This window comes from Oncorhynchus kisutch, linkage group LG12 (assembly GCF_002021735.2).
Source record: "Oncorhynchus kisutch isolate 150728-3 linkage group LG12, Okis_V2, whole genome shotgun sequence".
NCBI lineage: Eukaryota > Metazoa > Chordata > Actinopteri > Salmoniformes > Salmonidae > Oncorhynchus > Oncorhynchus kisutch.
Window position 1 is genome coordinate 20454392 of NC_034185.2, and position 23551 is coordinate 20477942.

A 23551-nucleotide genomic window follows, 5' to 3' on the forward strand; every position below is an offset into this window, starting at 1 on the left:
CTCTCCTCTGCCAACCAAAACAAATCCGCAGCAGCAAGCCAAGCTGGGACATTTGATATCTCCTAGTGAGAATGATAAAGTCGAGCCTGTAATCTGAGGGTTGAGGCCGGGGGGGCGGTCAGACACGGACTTCCTACCTCCCTTCATCCCTTGAAGTGAAACTGATAATCACTAGGCCCCTCAGTGGGAGGGAGATAGTGGTAGAACAGGGGCGGTATCTCCGTGGGAGTGGAGGATCAGGGGAGGTATCTCGGATCAGAGGGTTGAACTTGGCCTTGGCTTCACTCTTTCTCTCCTGCCTGATGGCTGTGAATAAAGCGGCAGATTAGGTCTTTTCTGTTTGATCTTGACAAAGGCTTAGTAAGTGCTTATCCTGAGCAGAGATGGGACAGGTATCTCCACTCTGCAGTGCTCTTCATGCCTGAGCAAGTCTCTCCTGGGCCAGGGGAGGCAGAACCCAGCATCACACCACCAGGCATGAATCGGCCAGGAACTCCTCCCAGACAAAGAGAGGGCTTGAATGTTAAATCCACCTCTGGATTTCATGCAATCAATGGAAAGGGCGTTGCAAAGAACCAAAAAGTAGAAAGAGACCAAAGCGCTGTGACAATGTTTACATACGTTTTAGTATTTTGCGCTAACTTGAAAGTGAGTTTGTAATCTGGGATGAAGACGATGACAGACATTTGAAAACCCTGTGTAAAAAAATCTGTGTACATCCAAATCATTTGAAATACTGAGCTGGTATGCTTTTTTAGTCTTATTGTATGTTGAAAGCACTGTGTTTGTGGACTGTCTCAGCAATAAAACTCCTCAGATTGACTTCCAACACGTGACTCACGTTTGTGTGTGTGTGTGTGTCTATGTAACAGAGGGGTCTCCCCCGGATCACCAGGGCTTCTGCAGCAGACCCTTGAAGAGCCCCTGTACCTCCAAACTGAGTGACAGTACCCTGGGAGGCATGTTTGTCCGCTGGCAGGAGGATGCCACACCCTGGTGAGACACACCTGCTCAGACGGGCTCCATTCACATGTTCTGTGCCTCTACGGTGTCAGCTGTTTAGCTCTTGTTTGTACATGATAACTGTGGTTTCTTTTTGATTTTTTTTTTCTGTGTAAGGTTGATTTGATCTCTCGCACCCTCCTCTCAATTCCATTCAAGGGTTTTATTGGCATGGGAAACGTATGTTAACATTGCCAAAGCAAGTGAAGTAGATAATATACAAAAGTGAAATAAACAATACAAATTAATAGTAAACAGTACGCTCACCGACATTCCAAAAGACATTTCAAATGTCATTATGTCTATATATTCTCTCTCGTCTCTCTCTCTCGTCTGTCTGTCTGTCTCTCTGTCTCTGTTTCTCTCTCTGTTTCTCTGTCTCTCTCTCTGTCTCTCTCTCTCTCTCTCTCTCTCTCTCTCTCTCTCTCTCTCTCGTCTGTCTGTCTGTCTCTCGTCTGTCTCTCGTCTGTCTCTCTCTCTCTCTCTGTCTCTGTCTCTGTTTCTGTCTCTGTGTGATGTAGTTCTCTAGTCCTGGAGGATGTGGAGAAACAGAGTACGTGTGAGCTGGAGGCAGATGCTGTGGCTGCAGACATCCTCAACCGTCTGGAGATAGACAGTAAGGACAACAAACTTGAACACTTTTTTTTTGTCATAGATCAAACAGTCAACCAGTCGGTCGGCACACATGAGCGAGAGTCTGAGGGAGGGGATAGCTACTGACTCACTTCTTCTCTGACTATGTAACACAGTTGAGTGATGGTGGCTTTTCCACATCAGTGGTTGCCTCTCAAATGGCATTCTATTCCCTGTAGTGCACTACGTTTGACTAGAATCCCTAAAGGAGCCCTATAAAGGGAATAGGGTGCCATTTGGGGCGCTACTTATGTGACACAGATGAGCGACGGAGGCCTCCAGATCAAACGATGTCAGTCTCTTACCACACTGCCAGGCTCCTGCTCTCTAGCACATTGGAGCATGAGATCAGTGACCATCCGGCCCAGAACAAACACTGTCCACTCCCCCTATCTGTCTACCTTCTGTCTGGAGAGGGAGAGGGAAACGGGGATGTAGTGTGGAAGAGCATATTGAACTGAGAACTTAAAGCAGAAAGAGAACACTGTGTACAGAACATGCAGAGACATGTATGAATATTAATCTGTTGCTGGAATGTGTTCCAATTTCTCAATTCACAAAACTCTTTTTACAGACTTCCTGCTATTCTTCATACATACTAGGAACAAAAGTAACAAAGTGATTGCATTTTTGATTGATTGTGTTTTAGATTAGCTGTGCTCATAATATGGAGTGTTGGCAATAGACACACACACACACACACACACACACACACACACACACACACACACACACACACACACACACACACACACACACACACACACACACACACACACACACACACACACACACACACACACACAATTATCTGCACAAGGTAGAAAGAGGGGGCACACCATGGTAGTCCACATATGTGGTCTTGGCACGTAGATTTTCCATCTGCCCCAAAAACGGATATACAAACTCTCTGTTGAAAAGGAAATGGTTGAAGACTGATTCTATGATTTTGAGTTTGTGCCTAGTTCTGAGTGGTTGGCTCTGGATCTATGATCTTTAACTTTGCTTTGTGTGAGTAGGACTGGCACAATCGTTGTATAATCATGTAACCGACAATTATGGACAAAAACCGTCAACTACAAAATGTATTGACTTATTACATTTATTTTAGGAGAAGGGGGAATTCACTTTATACTAAAGTAGAAATAATTTACTCAAATGCAGTTTTTAATTTTTGCATCAAGTGGGTATAGTTGGTAATCATTTTAAGAGCAGAACGGCACAGTCAGCAGGAGAAGCTTTATTTCCAAATGTTCTAAGCAATCAAAACAATGAGTTAAAATAAAAAAACATTTAACAGGGGTGTCTCCAAAGCTGTGTTGTATTCATATGTTGTAGATCATTTTCTATATAATATATCTCTAAGGACAATTATGACAATAACCATGACAGTTAATCATTACCCCAAATTCTATATTCGTCACATTCCTATGTGTGCGTCAATGTTCTCTTCTTGAAAAAGGCCTTCATCCAACTGACGGTAGATAAACGGATAGAGTGGGAAGTGCAGAGGTTTATGTATAGGGATCTAAAGTGTGTGTGTGTGTGTGTAGATCAGATTGGCAGGAACCCTGGCCTGCAGGTCATCTGGGAGGACGAGAAGCAGAGACGACAAGAGAAGAACCAGTCAGAGACCCCACAGTCACAGGGTGAGTGAACCAGTCATCTTAGGTCGAGACCCCACAGTCACAGAGTGAGTGAACCAGTCATCTCAGGTCGAGACCCCACAGTCACAGGGTGAGTGAACCAGTCATCTTAGGTCGAGACCCCACAGTCACAGGGTGAGTGAACCAGTCATCTCAGGTCGAGACCCCACAGTCACAGGGTGAGTGAACCAGTCATCTCAGGTCGAGACCCCACAGTCACAGGGTGAGTGAACCAGTCATCTCAGATCGAGACCCCACAGTCACAGGGTGAGTGAACCAGTCATCTTAGGTCGAGACTCCACAGTCACCGGGTGAGTGAACCAGTCATCTCAGGTCGAGACCCCACAGTCACAGGGTGAGTGATGGACAGACCTATACATCCTCACAGCCCAATCCTCCATTAGTTAACACCACAGTCAAACTTCTAGCAGGTCTACATGCTTATTGACTGAATATACACTCAGTGGCCAGTTTATTAGGTACGACCCCGTTCATGTAAATGGATAAAAACGACCACCATCACTGGACAATTGAGGAGTGGAAAAACATTGCCTGGTCCGACGAATCCCTATTCCTGTTACGTCATACTAATGGCTGAGTCAGGATTTGGCATAAACTGCATGAGTCCATGGCCCCATCCTGCCTGGTGTCAACGGTACAGGCTGGTGCCGGTGGTGTAATGGTGTGGGGAACAATCTTTCCGGGCACACGTTAGGTCCCTGATACCAATTGAGCAATATTTCCTTGCTCCAAAGAATTCAGGCTGTTCTCGAACCAAAGGAGGGTCTGACCCAGTACAACACTGAACAAAAATATAAACGCAACATGCAACAATTTCAAAGATGTTACTGAGTTACAGTTCATATAAGGAAATCAGTCAATGAAAATAAATGCATTAGGCTCTAATCTATGGATTTCACATGACTGGGAATACAGATATGCATCTGTTGGTCAAAGATATCTTTTTTCTATATATATAAAGGAAGGGGCGTGGATCAGAAAACCAGTCAGCATCTGGTGTGACCACCATTTGCCTCATGCAGTGTGACACATCTCCTTCCCATAGAGTTGATCAGGCTGTTGATTGTGGAATGTTGTGGCTGGGTGGCTGGTCTCAGACGATCCCGCAGGGGAAGAAGCTGGATGTGGAAGTCCTGGGCTGGCGTGGTTACACGTGGTCTACGGTCGTGAGGCCGGTTAGACGTACTGCCAAATTCGAAATGCCTACTAAACTGGTTACTGTGTATATAGGACAATGCCGCAAAATGTGCCATCGTCTGCTTGTTGGAATATGCTCAATGTGAGCCGAGGTAATGTGCATCAGACATACATCAAAGTGTAATAATTAAACCGCTGACTGCGTTCCATGCATTTTACAAGCATTTTGCTACACCCACAATAAAATCTGCTAAATCTGTGTATGTGACCAATAAAATTAGATTTGAATTGATGCTCCTCCAGATCGCAGGTTTGTCGCCTCGACGGAGAGCGAGAGAATCTTCATGAAGAGATTCAAGGAGATCCTGAAGGAAAATGAGTTTGATGTGTAAGTAAAACCTTTGGCCCTCAATCTTGCTGTTTTTTTTTTAACGTGGGCTTATCACTTTCCCCGTCTTTAGGGCAACTTGACTATAAGTCATCGATGGACAGACAGTTGCTCCACATTGCGTGAGTAAATGGCTGTGCTTGGTTTGGAGAGTTTAGAATGGGGGCAGCAGGACTAGTCTTTCAGAGTAAACATATGCTGCTTCCAATCTCGTTAGCAAGATGATATCTACCACCGGAGACCACATAAATTGGCGTTTGAGAGAATTTACATCTGGTCTTTCTCTATGTTAAAACATCTACTTATTTTCCCAATGCCTTTTTGGTTGTCTACTGTGTATGAGATGGTGACCGCATGTCTCTTCCTGGTTCATCTTAATGGTCAGAGATGAGGAGGGAGCAAGGAGGGAGGGTGTTGATTGGGTTACAGTGCTGTCTAGTATATCCCTCTCTCTGCTCCCTGCTCCCCCTTTTTTCTGAGCAGAAATAATTTCCTTAGATAAATAAAAATGCAGTTGGTCCTGTGTGTGCTGTTACATCAGGCCCAGATAAGCTAAGTTGTTACCAATGGGAGGAAAGCAGGGGAGGAAAATGAAATGGTTCTATCGAAAGCAGGTACAGGCTCTATCGAAAGCAGTACCCGTCTCCTGGCAGAGCTTTGGCTTGGCAGAACTGTGCCCCCCACACACACACACACACATACACACACACACACACACACACACACACATACACACACACACACACACACACACACACACACACACACACACACACACACACACACACACACACACACACACACACATACACACACACATACACACATTCACACACACACACACACACATACACACATTCACACACACACATACACACACACACACCCACACACACACATACACACATACACATACACACATACACACATACACACACACACGCACACATACACACACACATACACACACAGCTCACAACTCTCACTGGCTGACTGGCGCTATTTAACATATACAAGTACAGTCTCTCTCTCGCGTGCACTATTATATAAATGTATAAAGAAAACCCCTTGAATGAGTAGGTGTCCAAACTTTTGACTGGTACTGTATGTATTAATTCTATTGTTTTACTTTTAGATTTGTGTGTATTGTTGTGAATTGTTAGATTTTACTGCGCTGTTGGAGCTAGGAACACAAGCATTTCCCTACACCCCCGCAATAACATCTGCTAAATATTTGTATGTGACCAATAACATTTTATTTTCTTTTGAATTGATTTGTGTGTCTCTCTATGTCTCTCTGTATCTCTCTATGTCCCTCTGATTGTAACCTCAGACAGGCTGTACTGCAGTAAGAACAGTAGGGCTGAAATGTGTTACGGGCTGAAGGAATCCCCTGACACCTTCTAGGCCCCCCCTGTAGCCACAAAAGTCATTAGTGACAGACTAATTAACAAAGAGTGAGACAGTCATGTACACACAGGCCCATCTCTGGAGCACATCTGCATTCCTTCATCCACCCCACAACGACAAATTATAATTATTTTTTTTGCAGAGAAAGGGAAGTGGTGTCTAAAATATTTGGGGGGGCTAATTCCGGCATTGCTTGTTCCACCTTTTTGAGTTCCACCTTGCATGTTTTTCAATATTTAGTTGAGTTGCTAAGTAGTGAGTTGCTAAGCAATGCAAGGGTATAGCACGGAACAGAGCGGATGACGGAGCCTGATAGTCAGAAAGCCTGTAGCCAAGAGGCATTTGGGGTAAATCCCAAAGAACCACTGGCCACTTGCCAGCTTTCCATTCATACCTCCTCCTACACACACTGTACACACACACTTGTTTCTCTCACTCTCGTTCTCCCTCTCTCTCACACACACACTGCAGCCATATCTCCTGATTAAGACAAGGGATGCTAATAAAACCTGACTTATGCAGTGCTGTCCCAGGAGCCCTGTCTGTGACTGGTGATAACCTTAGCAGTTATATGCCCACAACAGTCTCCCTTATCTCCCTTTGAACTAATGCCTCTTTTTAAATAGGACTCAGTCTGGGTCTGTGGAGGGCACGGCAGAGGAGCAGGATCCCTTCCCAGCTGAACGGTCTGTATACCCTGATGTCCTGACCCCAGAGGTGCTACATTGTACACCAGCTAACCAGGTGGAGGTTCACAGAGACTCTCAGACAGGTGAGAGCAGCAAATCTCCCTATCGAATGTCTCTTTCTGCCAGAGAAGGTGGATCAACATTTGTCCTAATTCTCCCCAAACTCTCCTACTGTGACTGAATTTCAAGTGTGACACACAGTGTTGATCTACATTAGCCTAATCTGCTCGCTCAGTCTGCCAAGTCTCCTGTAGGAACAGTGGACATGCCAGGGAGGCTAGGCATCTGGCACACACAGAGAGCCAGGATGGAGTATGGCTGGGCCTCATGCTGAACCACTCCCTGTGCATGTGTCCCAAATGGCACCCTATTCCCTATATAGTGCACTACTTTTGACCAGGGCACTATGTAGGGAATAGGCTGCCATTTGGGACACACAGGCACTCTATTTGTCAGTAATGATCATTTTCCCCATGTCTCGCTCCATCTCGCTGTCTCGCTTCCCCCACCCCCACACCTCTCTTCCCTCCACTCAGACACTAAAAGGAACTGTGGTAAAGACCAGGGGGAGGCCATTGTGGATGAGGAGGCCATTCTGAGTCTGTTGGAAAGCAGCCAGACCTTCCTCCCCCTCTCCCAGAGATCCAGCCACTCCCCCTTACTAGGTAGGAAAACAAACCGCACTGATTACTGTGTTCATTTGGTCTATGGAGAACAGCATATCCAACTGATCTTATGTCATTTTAATTGAAAAAATCAGTTTTTAATCAACATATTGTTTATATAGCGTAGCTAGCGCCAGGAGATTGATCTGACCATATGACCTGACCAGGAAAAGCTCCGGGCCCTAGTTATAACTCCAGCCCATAAGAAAAGCATCTAAGTATGGAGCTGATTGACCTCCGAGGTAATTTCCCCTTAACATGCTGTGTTTGCTGTGTGCGTGTTGCAGATAGCAGCCAGAACCATGCCATGGTGGACCTGCTGGCAGGCCTGGAGGATGATGGGTACAGAGCAGCCCATATGAGGCAGAACTCCCAGCATTCTCTGCCCGGGGGAGGGAGCGCTCACTACAACAGTGACGAGGAGGAGGAGGGGCCAGAGCTAGAGAGGGAGGAGGCAGAACTCAGTCTGATGATGTCACAGAGATGGGACAGCAACCTTCCAGAACAGTCTTCTAGACAGAGGTGACTCATTTTTGTTTCTTTGCTCTGTTCTTTTTGCTCAATATGAATGAATTATGAGTTTAATAATAACTCATTAAATGAAGAAAACAAATCTAATTACAGCATTCATTGAAAAAATGCATGTCATCTATCTTGTGCCCCAGTTTTCATGCTTATTTCTTGAAGAGCTGGATTTCTCTTGTCACTGAATTCACATGATGGTAAACAGTAAACGCAGATGTTAGGCAGTCGGATGAAGGTCATCTGCGGTGAGCCGTGACTGAATAGTTTAAGCGACACCTCATTGTTTAATCAATGTCTCTGTTACCTCCCTCTAGACCTGGTGTGAAGGATGCAGAGGAGAGCTTCAGTGACGAGCCCCAGGAATCCTCCGATGAGGAGATGGAAAGGAGGGGGGACAACTCTCTCTCTGCTAATCTGTCCATTTCTCAGCTGGACGGCGCTGCAGACGAGAACAGTGGTGAGTTATAAGAACGTAATGATAATAAACTACATATATCACGTCTAAGATTGTGTCATTGAGGCTTTCCTTTGATTCTTGTCACAGTATTGATATGTTATATCTGCTCTCCATAGATTCATTGTTAACGGACAAAGGCTCCAGGACCCACTCGTCCCTCACTGTCACAGACACGATCCTGGGGAAGAGGAACCCCTTTCCTGGGGAGACTGTCCACCTGGAACCCCTGTCCTCCACCAAGGTCCTCCTGGAGTGCAAACACCCTGAACATAGGCAGGCCCACTCACAGGACGCAGAGGAACCAGCCAATAAGCACTTCCTCGGCCAGGACAGCCACGAGTGCTCCACGGTGTTCAAGGTGAATAAAGAGAGACCATATATCCAGCCGGTCAAACACCCCATCCCCTGCAATATTGCCAACCAGGCTGAGGTTTCTCAGATCTGTGTGGACAAAATGGACGTTGTTCGGCCTCTGTACACCTACGAGAAGAAGACGATGGCTCTGGAGGAGACAGACCTGGACGTCTTTCCGTTCAGCAACGGGAAGATCACCCAGAGCAGGAAGAAGTACAGCAGTATGAAGAACGTCGAGAAGAATCGTCTGTCCATCCTGCAGAACCACAGGAGCTTCTCCCTGTGTTACTCTGAGCTGAGGAACTGCCCCAGCACGACAGATCTAGAGCTGGGTCAGAAAGGCTGTAAAAGCCCAATCCTGAGAAACAGTATAACCCCAATTCCCTGCCCCATAGAAGAGGACGAGCTCCTGGCCCCGCTGGAGGGCGGCATGGGCCAGGACAGCGAGGACGGCGACATGGGTGAGCTGAAGATCCGGTACGAGGACTATCAGGAGAACAAGACTGAGAGGACCATAGTAGCCCAGCAGGAGGCACACTATAAGTTTTTCCCCAGTGTTATTCTCTCCAACTGCCTAACCAGGCCAGCTAAGAAGGTAGTGGGCAACAAGATGACCGATGGCTGTGCTAAGCTAGAGCAGTCAGAGACACGCAGGTCCAGGCTAAAGCTTGGCAAGAGGTCTTTGGCTGCTGCAGCCCAGAAGGCCAATGCATACGCTGGGGAAACCCCAGCCTCTGACACCCAAGTCAGCACCGCCTTTATGGCCATCACGCCTACTTGTCCAAAGAGCACGGACACCGAGGAGAAGCCAGTCACAGTGGCAAAGTCAGTCGTAGTGGAGACTGGAACCACAGAACCACTGCCAGAATCCCCTGCCCTGGCCCCTACCCCTCTACCAGCCCCTATCGCTTTCCCTGCACCGGCCCCAGTCCCTGCCATTCTGAATGAGGCGTCTGTGGAGGGCAGGTTACTGCTTGAGCTCCCTGCTAAAGTAACCTGCACCAAAGCCTCAGGTCTGCCTGGCAGCAAGTACACCCTGAGGGCCAAACGCAAGATGAGCTACGACAGCAGCGAGGATGGGGAACAGTCGGTATCCTCTCGCATGAAACACCCTCTGGCCCTCCGAGACCGCTTCAAAGAAAACTACGTCCTCAGCACGCAGGAACTAAAGTACCAGAAACGACGGAAGATGTACAGAAAGGAGCCAAGAGAGCCGCCCATCATCATCAAATATATAATCATCAACCGGTTCAAAGGTCAAAAGAACATGTTGGTGAAGATGGCCAAGGTGAGTGCTAAGGAGCAGCGGGTGGTGCTGACACCTGACAGAGTAGAGACGTACACAAAAATGTCCCCCATCAAGACCTTCTGGCCTAAGGTTCCACAGTCTTGTGCGGTCAAGTTCCCTCTCAGTGAGCCCAAGGCTAGTAAGAAACAGCCCAAACGAAAGGCCAAGGTCAACACCACCACTAAGAAAACGGTCAACAGCCCACCCAGAGTCCGAGTTAGGCAAGGGGGTGAGAGGCCTAGAAGGACTAGAGGCCTTAGAAAAACCTTGACTCCCTCTCTGCCATGCCCCTGGCCATGTTACTGTGAACTGGCCAATGACCACATCACTGAGTACACTGATGTGATGGTGGAGTTGGGTTATCTATCTGAGAGATCCCTTAGCCCTGTTGATTCAACCCCACCCCGGTGTTGGTCCCCCAGTGACCCCCTTATGGAAGCCATAAGTTCTGATCAGTTGGTGAACCGATTAAATGATCCCTGTCTCACCTCTGTTTGTCAGGAACCCCCCCCAGAGTCGTTAGGCCGAGGCGTGCGGAACCGCAGCCGGACTGCTAAACCTAGAAATGTAATCTCTACCAGCCCAAGAAGACGGATTAAGCTTTCAGAGGAAGTCAAAAAGGAGAGCACAGCGAGAAGGAAAAGTACTATTGGGACTCCAAGGAGGAGAAAGAAAGTTCTAGAAACAGTTGATGGAACTAGTGTGGGTGGTGTCTGTACTACTACCACCATCACCACAAGAACGAGGAGGCCTCGGAGGAAGAAGCAGGCAGGAGGGCCTGAACAGCCCCCTGTAAGAAGCAGAGACTGTGACAGTTCCCAGCACCTCCTCCCAGAGTGTGAGCTGCCTTCTACTGAATCCTCCTCAGAGGACATACCACCCTTTCAGAAGCCAGCAAGCAAAACCAGCCAAATCATTGACGGCTCTAAATCCTTAACCCAGTTCTCGCAGTCTATTGAACCAAAGTCTGAGGACTGTGAAAGCTCCATCATGGAGGTGAACCAAAGCTTTGCTCTTGAATTCGTCCAAATGCAGCCCGACCAACCGCAGGGTTGTGCTGTGAAGTCAGACACTACTGCTGATGAATGCACATCCCAACAGGTTAAATCCCCAACCCAGGTGGAGGACAGAAAGGGCACCCCCAAAACAGAGTCCCCTCACTCAGGCCTTCGGAATGGGAAGACCTTACCTGAGGACATCTCTGGCCTGGCTGTTCTGAAGAAGCTCCAGCAGAGAGGTGGGCAGTGCCTTTCCACTACAACACAGCCCCCTGGCTCCACACCAGACCCTGCTGCAGCCAAGCCATCAAGAGCCAGGAGGGCTCCCTCAGCCACCCCACGGAAACCCCGGGCCCCAAGAACTACAACTGCCAAGGAGGGGAATCCCAGAAGCAGGAAGGAGAAGGTGAACTCTCAGCCAGAGGTACCTGTCAAGCAAAAGCCCCCCATGTCAGATGACAGTCCAGTGTTCCTGTCAGACCCAGGCCTGGACAGCTGTTACTCCATAGAGGACAGCCTGTCCCCAGAGCTCCCACACAACTACAACTTTGACATCAACGCCATCGGTATCGGTAGCCAGGCAGAGTTCTCCAGCCTGTACTTGGGCAGCCAGTTTGTTCTGACCGACAAGAACCTGCCTCAGAAGTTCCTGAGTGACATCACCCAGGAGGCAGTACCTGCCTTGGCGCTGAGCTTAGAGACGAGGCCCGAGGTGCTGTTTGGCTCAGGGGAGGAGCTCCATGAAAGCTTGTCCGGACCTCTGACTCCTGAACTCTTTGACAAGCCAAAAAATGGCAAATTTGTGTCCAATCATCCATCACCTCTGGACTCTGAGAGGTTACCAAGGAGCAGAGAGTGGGGAACGTCTCTGGGCAAACTCCACGGCCTCAGCCACTTCCAGGGCTTTCACTGTGAGAGGAAAGAGCTGCTGTTCTCTGCCTTTGACCCCATCTTACCACTGCCTTTGAGCTCTGCGTCTTTCGCAGACAACGAAGGGTTGCAGACTGGGGACCTACTGGAGGGGGATTATGCTTTTACATCGACCACGCCCTGTAGTTCGCCACGCTCCTTTAGCTCTCTATCCCAGGCGAAGGTCATCAGCCAGCTCCTCAGAGGGACAGGGGGGGGAGCCCACATCCTCAAGCCCCTCATGTCCCCTCCCAGTCGGGAAGAGATCCTCACCACCCTCCTGGACCTGGAGATGTCTGAGGTCACCTTCCAGGAGCCCTTCTGCAGCAACCCCTCAGACGCCCCAGGGAAACCCAGGTAAAATCACTAAACTCACGGGATTACTTTAAAAGCACTTTATGACAGCTACAGTGAGGGGAACAAGTATTTGATCCCCTGCTGATTTTGCATGTTTGCCCACTGACAAAGAAATTATCAGTCTATAATTTTAATGGTAGGTTTATTTGAACAGTGAGAGACAGAATAACAACAAGAAAATCCAGAAAAACGCATGTCAAAAATGTTATGAATTGATTTGCAGTTTAATGGGGGGAACAAGTATTTGACCCCTCAATCAGAAAGATTTCTGGCTCCCAGGTGTCTATTATACAGGTAACGAGCTGAGATTAGGAGCACACTCTTAAAGGGAGTGCTCCTAATCTCAGTTTGTTACCTGTATAAAAGACACCTGTCCACAGAAGCAATCAATCAATCAGATTCCAAACTCTCCACCATGGCCAAGACCAAAGAGCTCTCCAAGGATGTCAGGGACAAGATTGTAGACCTACACAAGGCTGGAATGGGCTACAAGACCATCGCCAAGCAGTTTGGTGAAAAAATGACAACAGTTGATGCGATTATTCACAAATGGAAGAAACACAAAATAACTGTAAATCTCCCTCGGCCTGGGGCTCCATGCAATATCACACCTTGTGGAGTTGCAATGATCATGAAAACGGTGAGGAATCAGCCCATAACTACACGGGTGGATCTTGTCAATGATCTCAAGGCAGCTGGGACCATAGTCACCAAGAAAACAATCGGTAACACACTACGCCGTGAAGGACTGAAATCCTGCAGCGCCCGCAAGGTCCGCCTGCTCCAGAAAACACATATACACGCCCGTCTGAAGTTTGCCAATGAACATCTGAATGATTCAGAGGACAACTGGGTGAAAGTGTTGTGGTCAGATGAGACCAAAATGGAGCTCTTTGGCATCAACTCAACTCGCCGTGTTTGGAGGAGGAGGAATGCTGCCTATGACCCCAAGAACACCATCCCCACCGTCAAACATGGAGGTGGAAACATTATGCTTTGGGGGTGTTTTTCTGCTAAGGGGACAGGACAACTTCACCACATCAAAGGGATGATTCTCTCTTTCTTTATCTCTCTCGGAGGACCTGAGCCCTAGGACCATGTCCCAGGATTACCTGACATGATGACTCCTTGCTGTCCCCAGTCCACCTGGCCGTGCTGCTGCTCCAGTTTCAACTGTTCTGCCTTCTTATTATTCGAACATGCTGGTCATTTATGAACATTTGAACATCTTGGCCATGTTCTGTTATAATCTCCACCCGGCACAGCCAGAAGAGGACTGGCCACCCCACATAGCCTGGTTCCTCTCTAGGTTTCTTCCTAGGTTTTGGCCTTTCTAGGGAGTTTTTCCTAGCCACCGTGCTTCTACACCTGCATTGCTTGCTGTTTGGGGTTTTAGGCTTGGTTTCTGTACAGCACTTTGAGATATCAGCTGATGTACGAAGGGCTATATAAATACATTTGATTTGATTTGATGGACGGGGCCAGGTACCGTCAAATCTTGGGTGAGAACCTCCTTCCCTCAGCCAGGGCATTGGAAATGGGTCGTGGATGGGTATTCCAGCATGACAATGACCCAAAACACTTGGCCAAGTTAACAAAGGAGTGGCTTAAGAAGAAGCACATTAAGGTCCTGGAGTGGCCTAGCCAGTCTCCAGACTTTAATCCCATAGCAAATCTGTGGAGGGAGCTGAAGGTTCGAGTTGCCAAACGTCAGCCTCGAAACCTTAATGACTTGGAGAAGATCTGCAAAGAGGAGTGGGACAAAATCCCTCCTGAGATGTGTGTAAACCTGGTGGCCAACTACAAGAAACATCTGACCTCTGTGATTGCCAACAAGGGTTTTGCCACCAAGTACTAAGTTATGCTTTGCAGAGGGGTCAAATACTTATTTCCCTCATTAAAATGAAAATCAATTTATAACATTTTTGACATGCGCTTTTCTGGATTTTTTGTTGTTGTTATTCTGTCTCGCACTGTTCAAATAAACCTACCATTAAAATTATAGACGGATCATTTCTTTGTCAGTGGGCAAATGTACAAAATCAGCAGGGGATCAAATACTTTTTTCCCTCTCTGTACTGATGTGAAAATGGCTTTATAAATACATGTGATTGATTTGATTTAAGGGTTGAATGACACACAATAGATATCTATGATTGGCAATATTATGCCTTATCACAGCCTCATCAATCATTCCATCATTAATGTCCATTTTCAAATCTCCAGGGAGGTTGGTGGGCGTAAGCTGATGGTGGAGACCAAGTTGGCCAAGGAGCTGGCTGAGTTCAACGGGGACCTGTGCCTGGAGGGGCTACAGTTCTGGAAGACAGCCTTCTCTACCATGACCCGGGCCGGCTCATCTCACACACTGGGATCAGAGGACACCAGAGACCAGGCCCAGCTCAGCCCCTCTTCAGCCGGGGACCAGAAGGTCATCCTGGTGCCTTGCATGAGTGCCCCCAGGCGGGAACGCGTCCAGCTATGGCTGGAGGCCAGAAAACAGTACGAGCATCTGCAGAGGGGCAGGAGAGACATGGGAGAACTGGAGAGGGGAAGGTTGGAACAGGTAAGAGAAGAGCAGCAAACAGACAGGACTGAACAGCCCGCTCCGTTCCATTGTTCAGCATTGGAGGACGAGGAGGAGTTTGAGAAGCTCTCAGGTATCAGGACTCGGAGGGAGAGGAGGAATGTTCTGTCCCTACAGATATCACCTGTTGGAGGGGTGGTAACTCAGGACATTCCCAGAGTAGTGAAGCCTGTACCGGACATTAACATCAGAGACTCTGAGGAGGAGTACTTTGGTAAATCCATCTCTCCACACCTGCTGCCATGGCAGGAGCCCACGCAGCACAGTCCCTCAGGACCAGATGCAGTAGAGGGAGAGAGGAGAGGGTCAGATCGAGGGTTACCCCTGTCCCCCAGGCTCTGCACCTCTCCAGAGAGGAGGGAGGAGAAGCACTTCCTCAGTCCCTCTCCCTTCCCTTCCATGAAGCCCAGGGGGGACGGGGAGTGTACCAGCCCCCAGCTCCACAGCACCCCAGTCCTTAGGCGACACACAGGCAGGGATGAGTCGGAGACTGTGTGCAGCACCCCTGTGACTGAAGGTAAGCCCCTTTATTCCCCGGCCGCAGGCTATTAGCAGCTGTCACTCTTCATCCTGCCTCAGCCGCCAACGTTAACTCAGACCATGGAAAATTACATTAGCGATAGCATCCACTATAACCTTTTATTTTACTCCAACTTTCTTTCTTACCTCAGTGGGAAATTGTTATGGCTGCCATAAACAACTACATAATTGACTAATCAAGCATACCAGAATTGTAAATCTGTCGCAATTAGTTTTAATAGGAGGAAGCCGTCTGCATGCAGTGGTTTTGTCCTCTGGAATGTCATTATGCGTCGCACCACCCCAACACGATCCTTAATTCATTTTGGGGTTTCTGTTTGGGGTTTCTCTTCCAGATGCAGAGTCCACGTCTCAGAGACTGCAGCACAGGAGAGGGGAACACACAGACACCCTGAGGAGAGTGCTACTGACCACACAGAGGAAGGTCAGGACAAACGCACAGAATTTAAGCTCCTGTTCATTTAGGTCATTCCCTCCAATGATCATTTCATGTTTTGTTGATGGTGGTGGAAAAAGCCGTCTCAGGCGCCATTCCAGAATCTCTCATAAGTGTTCAATTGGGTTGAGATCTGGTGACTAATACAGCCATGGCATATGGTTTTCATGCTCATCAAACCATTCAGTGACCACTCATGCCCTGTGTATCGGGGCATCGTCATCCTATGGGGGCATAGCCTTGGTAGTCAAAATAATGGCCTGCCCAGTATTTGTATGCAAGACCCTAAGCATCGGGGCTCCCAAGTGGCGCAGCGGTCTAAGGCAATGCATCTCAGTGCAAGAGGCATTACTACAGTCCCTGGTTCGAATCCAGGCTGAATCACATCCGGCCGTGATAGGGCGGCTCACAATTGGCTCAGCATCGTCCAGGTTTGGCCGTGGTAGCCCGTCATTATAAATAAGAATTTGCTCTTAACTGACTTGCCTAGTTATATAAATGTTAAAGAAATACAAATAAAAGAATAATGGGACGTTCAGGAACCACATCTATGTGGAAGATCCTGCTTTCAGTATACTTTTAATTTATTTTATTTAAGGGGTGGATCAGCTTAATATTGTGGAAAGAATGTTCTTGTCTGCATCATTTCCAATCCCCCATATATTTTTGGGGTAAATATATATATACATACACGCATGCATACATATACACATATATACATACACATACCTACGGTACATAGACATACATACTTTTTTTAGAATATACCTTTATTACCACCCTTACCACCCTCCCCCAATTGGAGTAAACCAATAAACACTTAGGCTTCTATCTTCAGTTTATATATCCTATACACATTTTACAGACTCAATCTTTTTTACGATAGTTATATTTAGTTTGTTTTTAGTCCTTCCTCTGTTTCTGATGTCCATCCAGTTTGATTTCTATTTGTAACTGTGCTATTTCACAAAAGTTCTGAACCTATATACATTTTACAGACCCTGTATGTTTTACATTGGTTATCTTGTTATTAGTCCCACCCTTCAGCTCCATTCAACCCCTCCCATCTATCTCTCAACATCAATATCTCTACCTGTACATGACCATCTGATCATTTATCACTCCAGTGTTATTAATCTGCAAAATTGTAATTATTCGCCTACCTCCTCATGCCTTTTGCACACAATGTATATAGACTCCCCTTTTTTTTCCTACTGTGTTATTGACTTGTTAATTGTTTACTCCATGTGTAACTCTGTGTTGTCTGTTCACACTGCTATGCTTTATCTTGGCCAGGTCGCAGTTGCAAATGAGAACTTGTTCTCAACTAGCCTACCTGGTTAAATAAAGGTGAAATAAAAAAATAAAAATCATTCATTTTGGATTTCTATTTGCCATATATTTTTCAACTGTGCAGTGATGCTTCACAAAAGTAGTGAACCTTTCTATTCTCATAGCTTCTATAGATTGTAAATTAAAAAATAAACATTTTTGCTAAAATAATTATTATATTATTGATTGATAGATTATGGCTTTTAAAATCACCCTCAAAATCATCTGCAGCATTAGTTCTAGGCAAATGCTGCAATTCTTCAGCCATTCCTGGACCTGTGACCGAAAACGAGCTACATATGGACAATACCAAAATAAATGATCTAATGACTCTGCCTCCTCACAGCAGAATCTGCAGAGCTGGGAAGATTGTATCCCCCATATATATAACATTCTATTGGTTGCAATAATTTTGTATAGTAATTTAAATTGAAAAAATGTGAAATTTTGAATCCGGCGTTGTTTTGCGTATCAGTTCATAAACCATGTGTCGTGGAATGGGTACATCGAAAATCTCTTCCCAACTATTTAGCAGTTTATATGGCATAGCTGTCAGTTTTTTTGTCCTTAATTAAATGAAATTGATAAATGTTTTTATTTATCACACTTTTCTTTAACCATTTGTTTTTTAATACAGAGCCGACATACAAGTTCCTTACTTTTTCCCCTTCTACTATTAATTGGTTGTAATTTTGGGTGGAGCAGACATTTCCATATGTCTGTGTTAGCTGCATGTGTGACAACTCCACCAGTCCTATTTATGATATCATTCACTAAAATTAAAACTTTTTTTAGACATTTCTTCAAAAAATGTTTTTTTAATCAATGAGTGTATTTGAGTTTAACCACAATATTTGTTGTATTATTTGTTCTGTCTTTTCAGGTAGATTAAACTGAAATTGCAACCAACTTTCTAAGGCTTGTTTAAAAAATAACGATATTTTGGAGATTATTTCTTTTTCAAACAACCAAAAGTGAGCAGGTGTAATCTGAATAAAGGGAAAGGGCCCGTCTTGAACATAGGATGAGACATTCCTACCAATTTACTAGAGTACCAGTTTGGATTTAAGTATAACTTTTGTATGACTGATGCCTTTAGTGAGAGGTCTAATGCTTTAATATTTAATCATTTCTGCCCTCCAAATTCACATTTGTTATATAAATAGGCCCTTTTAATTCTGTCTGGCTTGCCGTTCCAAATAAAATGGAATTTTTTTTGTTCATATAATTTAAAAAGCAGGTCACTAGGTGTAGGCAAAACCATGAGCAAATATGTCAACTGTGATATAACTAAAGAGTTAATCAGGGTGATTTTTCCACAAATTGACAGGTATTTTCCTTTCCATGGTAGCAAGATCTTATCTATTTTTGCTAACTTTCTATAAAAATGTATTGGAGTGAGATCTTTGTATCCCTAATTTACTCAAGTGTTTGCATTATTTTTGTCAGTTACCTGTGTTGGCCTCAATATACCTGGATGAGCAATGTACAGTTTTAGAATATTGATGAACAGCATCAATCAAGTAAATGGCCCAAAACAAATGTCAGATTTCACGTAATTAAAACAATACCGTAAAGGGCTTTTAGCATTTACTAGATCCGCCCTGATACGCTGTTCTCTCTTTAATGTGATGTGAATAAGCTTTCCCCCTATTCCCCGTCCCCAGAACCAGTTTGCTGCTTTCAACGCTCCAAAGAAAGACAACTCTCAGATCGAGGTCCCCAGTATCAGCAATTTATACGGATTCAAAGTCAGCTTGCAGAACCTCCAGGACGCTAAAGCCCTGCACGAGGTGAGACACCCACACACACACACACAGAGATTGACTGACTGACAGACACACACACACTTCCCACTGACTCAGCTGTTTTCTCACTGACAAACACACACACACAATGTAGTTGTAAGGAAGGAATGTGACATCTTGTCTTTCATCTGTAGGTGCAGCACCTGACGTTGATGAGCATGGAGCTTCACGTGCGGACCCGGCGGGACCTGGAACCCGACCCCGAGTTTGACCCCATATGTGCCTTATTCTACTGCTTCAGCTCTGACGCACCTTTACCTGACTCAGACAAGACCCAGCTGACTGGGGCCATCGTGGTAGACAAGGACTGCCAGGAGAGTGGCCAAGGTGATGGGTCACGCACTCTGTCCCTCCTGCCAAGCTGTGGATGGACCACACTTATCTGACCTTCAAGTATTGTTGTATTGTGTTCATGGTCATTGTGCTTAGATTTGAAAGGACCGTGTATGGCTGTGTTTACACAGGCAGCCCAAATCTGATCTTTTGCCAAATTATGGGCAACATATCTGATGTGATTGGTCAAAATACCAATTAGTGTCAAAAAAAGATCCGATTTGGACTGCCTGTATAAATGCAGCCTATATGTTTGTGATGTACATTTGAAGTCGGAAGTTTACATACACTTAGGTTGAAGTCATTAAAACTCGTTTCTCAACCACTCCACAAATTTCTTGTTAACAAACTATAGTTTTGACAAGTCAGTCAGGACATCTACTTTGTATAGGACACAAGTCATTTTTCCAACAATTGTTTACAGAAAGATTATTTAACTTGTAATTCACTGTATTACAATTCTAATGGGTCAGAAGTTTACATACACTAAGTTGACTGTGCCTTTAAACAGCTTAGAAAATTCCAGAAAATGGTGTCATGGCTTTAGAAGCTTCTGATAGGCTAATTGACATCATTTGAGTCAATTAGAGGTGTACCTGTGGATGTATTTCACAATGCTTACCTTCAAACTCCGTGCCTCTTTGCTTGACATCATGGGAAATCTAAAGAAATCAGTCAAGACCTCAGAAAAAAAATTGTAGACCTCCACTAGTCTGGTTCATCCTTGGGAGCAATTTCCAAACGCCTGAAGGTACCACGTTCATCTGTACAAACAATAGTACACAAGTATAAACACCATGGGACCACGCAGGCATCATACTGCTCAGGAAGGAGTCGCATTCTGTCTCCTAGAGATGAACGTACTTTGGTGTGAAAAGTGCAAATTAATCCCAGAACAACAGTAAAGGATCTTGTGAAGATGCTGGAGGAAACCGGTACAAAAGTATCTATATCGACAGTAAAACAAGTCTTATATCGACATAACCTGAAAGGCCGCTCAGCAAGGAAGAAGCCACTGCTTGTAACTGCACACGGGGACAAAGATCATACTTTTTGGAGAAATGTCCTCTGGTCTGATGAAACAAAAATATAACTGTTTGGCCATAATGACCATCGTTATGTTTGTAGGAAAAAGGGGGAGGCTTGCAAGCCGAAGAAAACCATCCCAACATGAAGCACAGGGGTGGTAGCATCATGTTGTGGGGTAGCTTTGCTGCAGGAGGAACTGGTGCACTTCACAAAGCAGATAGCATCATGAGGTAGGAAAATGATGTGGATATATTGAAACAACATCTCAAGACATCAGTCAGGAAGTTAAAGTTTGGTCGCAAATGGATCTTCCAAATGGACAATGACCCCAAGCATACTTTCAAAGTTGTGGCAAAATGGCTTAAGGACAACAAAGTTAAGTTATTGGAGTGGCCATCACAAAGCCCTGATCCTATAGAAAATGTGTGGGCAGAACTGAAAAAGTGTGTGCGAGCAAGGAGGCCTACAAACCTGACTCAGTTACACCAGATCTGTCAGGAGGAAGGGGCCAAAATTGACCCAACTTATTGTGGGAAGCTTGTGGAAGGCTACCCAAAACATTTGACCCAATTTAAAGGCAATGCTACCAAATACTAATTGAGTGTATGTAAACATCTGACCCACTGAGAATGTGATGAAAGAAATGAAAGCTGAAATATATCATTCTCTCTACTATTATTTTCTGACATTTCACATTCTTAAAATAAAGTGGTGATCTTAATGGCCTAAGACAGGGATTTTTTTACTATGATTAAATGTCAGGAATTGTGAAACTGAGTTTAAATGTATTTGGCAAAGGTGTATGTAAACTTCTGACTTCAACTGTACCTCTATCTGTGTGTGTGCCCTCCCAGGTGTCAGAGGAACAGCACCCCTGCTGGTAAGATCAGGTGTCTCAGGACTGAAGGTCACCTACGCTGTGAATGAGAAGCAGATGTTCCAGGAAGTTGTCACTGTCATAAGAAGGTACAGTAAAGCACTCGCCAGCTTCTGGTCCTAAAGAGCTATAATTAGTTGGGTCGCTGACCATCCTTATGGGGGAAATGAATGAATGGGGTTTTGGGATGAACGGCGAAAATAAGTTATGAAGTTAACATAGGCTTAGTAGCTCTTAAAAATGTTGTTTTATGAGATATCAGTCAGCTTGTTCTGATTTATATAAATGCTTTTAAATTCACAAAAAGTGTTGTTAGCTGATGAAGATTATCTCATAGAACAAAATGTATAAGATCTCCTAAGCCTGTGTTTATACCACAGACCTTATGTGAAGGTGGACCATGCGGTTGGATTTTAACAGCGAGGAGGCATACGATGAAGATCTGTTTTTCTTGCCAGAGGGAGGCTATTTATTTGCAAGTGGGTATAGCCGGCGAACTGTACAAACATTTAAAAAACAATGAACAAAAGGTAGGCTCTAACCAAAGATAACCCGGACTTCAACCATGCCTGTAAACCCGGCCGCATGCCGACCTGTTACCTGTCTGTCTTTCAAATAAAGAAATTACATGCTTCTTGTCGCAATACCCATTACCCAGAATGCATCACAAGCCCTACCAATTACCTCATTTCCAACTTCAGTAAAGTTAGGAAAAAGGTACAGTATACAAACACATTCAGTTAATATATTCCACATAAATATCCCCACATCAATAAGTAAATTAATATGTGTCTCAAAATGGATCAAGTGTTTAGAAATACATAATCAGGCAAGGCTTTAGCTAATGTGACATAGCACAACCGTCACACCTTGTTTTTGTTGTTGATCCCAAAAACAAAAGCCCTATTCATTTCCCCATAGGCTTTGGCCAATGAGCCAGCATCCGTTAGTTCCTACAAAAAGATGGAATTACTATTGCTCTCTATATTGGCTCCTGTAGATTTGACTTGGATCCTTACTTTGTGAACAAAGAGATCTGAAGCACACAGTAGCATTGTTGCTACACCTAATCGGTTGTAACACATTTACCTGGGTGCTCATGTTCCCCACACTGATGGCGCATAAAGCACCCCAAACATATTTTGGATTTCAATTCACTTATAAACAGGGGTTTTAATGTATCGTCTACAGTGGCAACTTTTGTATGTAAATCTTGGTGGGGCAAACTCTAACCAATTATTTTTAGATGCATGCAGGCAAATCCACTGCATAACATCTTATTATTTTATTCGGCCTGCAGTGCATTCAGAAAGTATTCAGACCCCTTGACTTTTTCCACATTTTGTTACGTTACAGCCTTATTCTAAAATGGATGAAATGGTTATTTTCCCTCATCAATCTACACACAATACCCCATAATTACAAAGCAAAACATGTTTCTAGAAATTTTTGCAAATTAATTTAAAATAAAAAGCTGAACTATAACATTTACATAACTATTCAGACCCTTTACTTAGTACTTTTGTTGAAGCACCTTTGGCAGCAATTACAGCCTTGAGTCTTCTTGGGTATGACGCTACAAGCTTGGCACACCTGTATTTGGAGAGTTTCTCACATTCTTTTCTGCAGATCCTCTCAAGCTCTGTCAGGTTGGATGGGGAGCGTCGCTGCACAGCTATTTTCAGGTCTCTCAAGAGATGTTCAATCGGGTTCAAGTCCGGGCTCTGGCTTGGCCACTCAAGGATATTCAGAGACTTGTCCTGAAGCCACACCTGTGTTGTCTTGGCTGTGTGCTTAGGGTTGTTGTCCTGTTGGAAGGTGAACCTTCATCCCAGTCTGAGGTCCTGAGCGCTCTGGAGCAGGTTTTCATCAAGGATTGCTCTGTACTTTGCTCTGTTCATCTTTCCCTCGATCCTGACTAGTCACCCAGTCCCTGCTGCTGAAAACATCCCCACAGCATTATGCTTCCACCACAATGCATCAACGTAGGGATGGTGCCAGGTTTCCTTCAGATGTGACACTTGACATTCAGGCCAAAGAGTTCCATCTTGTTTCTCATGGTCTGAGAGTCTTTAGCTGCCTTTTGACAAACTCCAAGCGGGCTGTCATGTGCCTTTTACTGATGAGTGT

At 45.3% G+C, this 23551-nt stretch overlaps 1 protein-coding gene across 1 annotated transcript in view; it reads left to right on the forward strand.

The window, feature by feature from the left end:
* Positions 1-23551, forward strand: part of LOC109901354 (DNA polymerase zeta catalytic subunit) — a 121542-nt gene that overhangs the window by 72659 nt on the left and 25332 nt on the right. The window contains exons 5-18 of the mRNA XM_020497383.2: positions 873-996; positions 1524-1618; positions 3189-3284; positions 4743-4827; positions 6864-7009; positions 7463-7591; positions 7879-8113; positions 8431-8573; positions 8690-12479; positions 14706-15583; positions 15942-16030; positions 19042-19167; positions 19317-19509; positions 21399-21510. Of these exons, the coding sequence (XP_020352972.1) occupies positions 873-996; positions 1524-1618; positions 3189-3284; positions 4743-4827; positions 6864-7009; positions 7463-7591; positions 7879-8113; positions 8431-8573; positions 8690-12479; positions 14706-15583; positions 15942-16030; positions 19042-19167; positions 19317-19509; positions 21399-21510 (6241 nt within the window). The remainder of the gene's footprint in view (positions 1-872; positions 997-1523; positions 1619-3188; positions 3285-4742; positions 4828-6863; positions 7010-7462; positions 7592-7878; positions 8114-8430; positions 8574-8689; positions 12480-14705; positions 15584-15941; positions 16031-19041; positions 19168-19316; positions 19510-21398; positions 21511-23551) is intronic.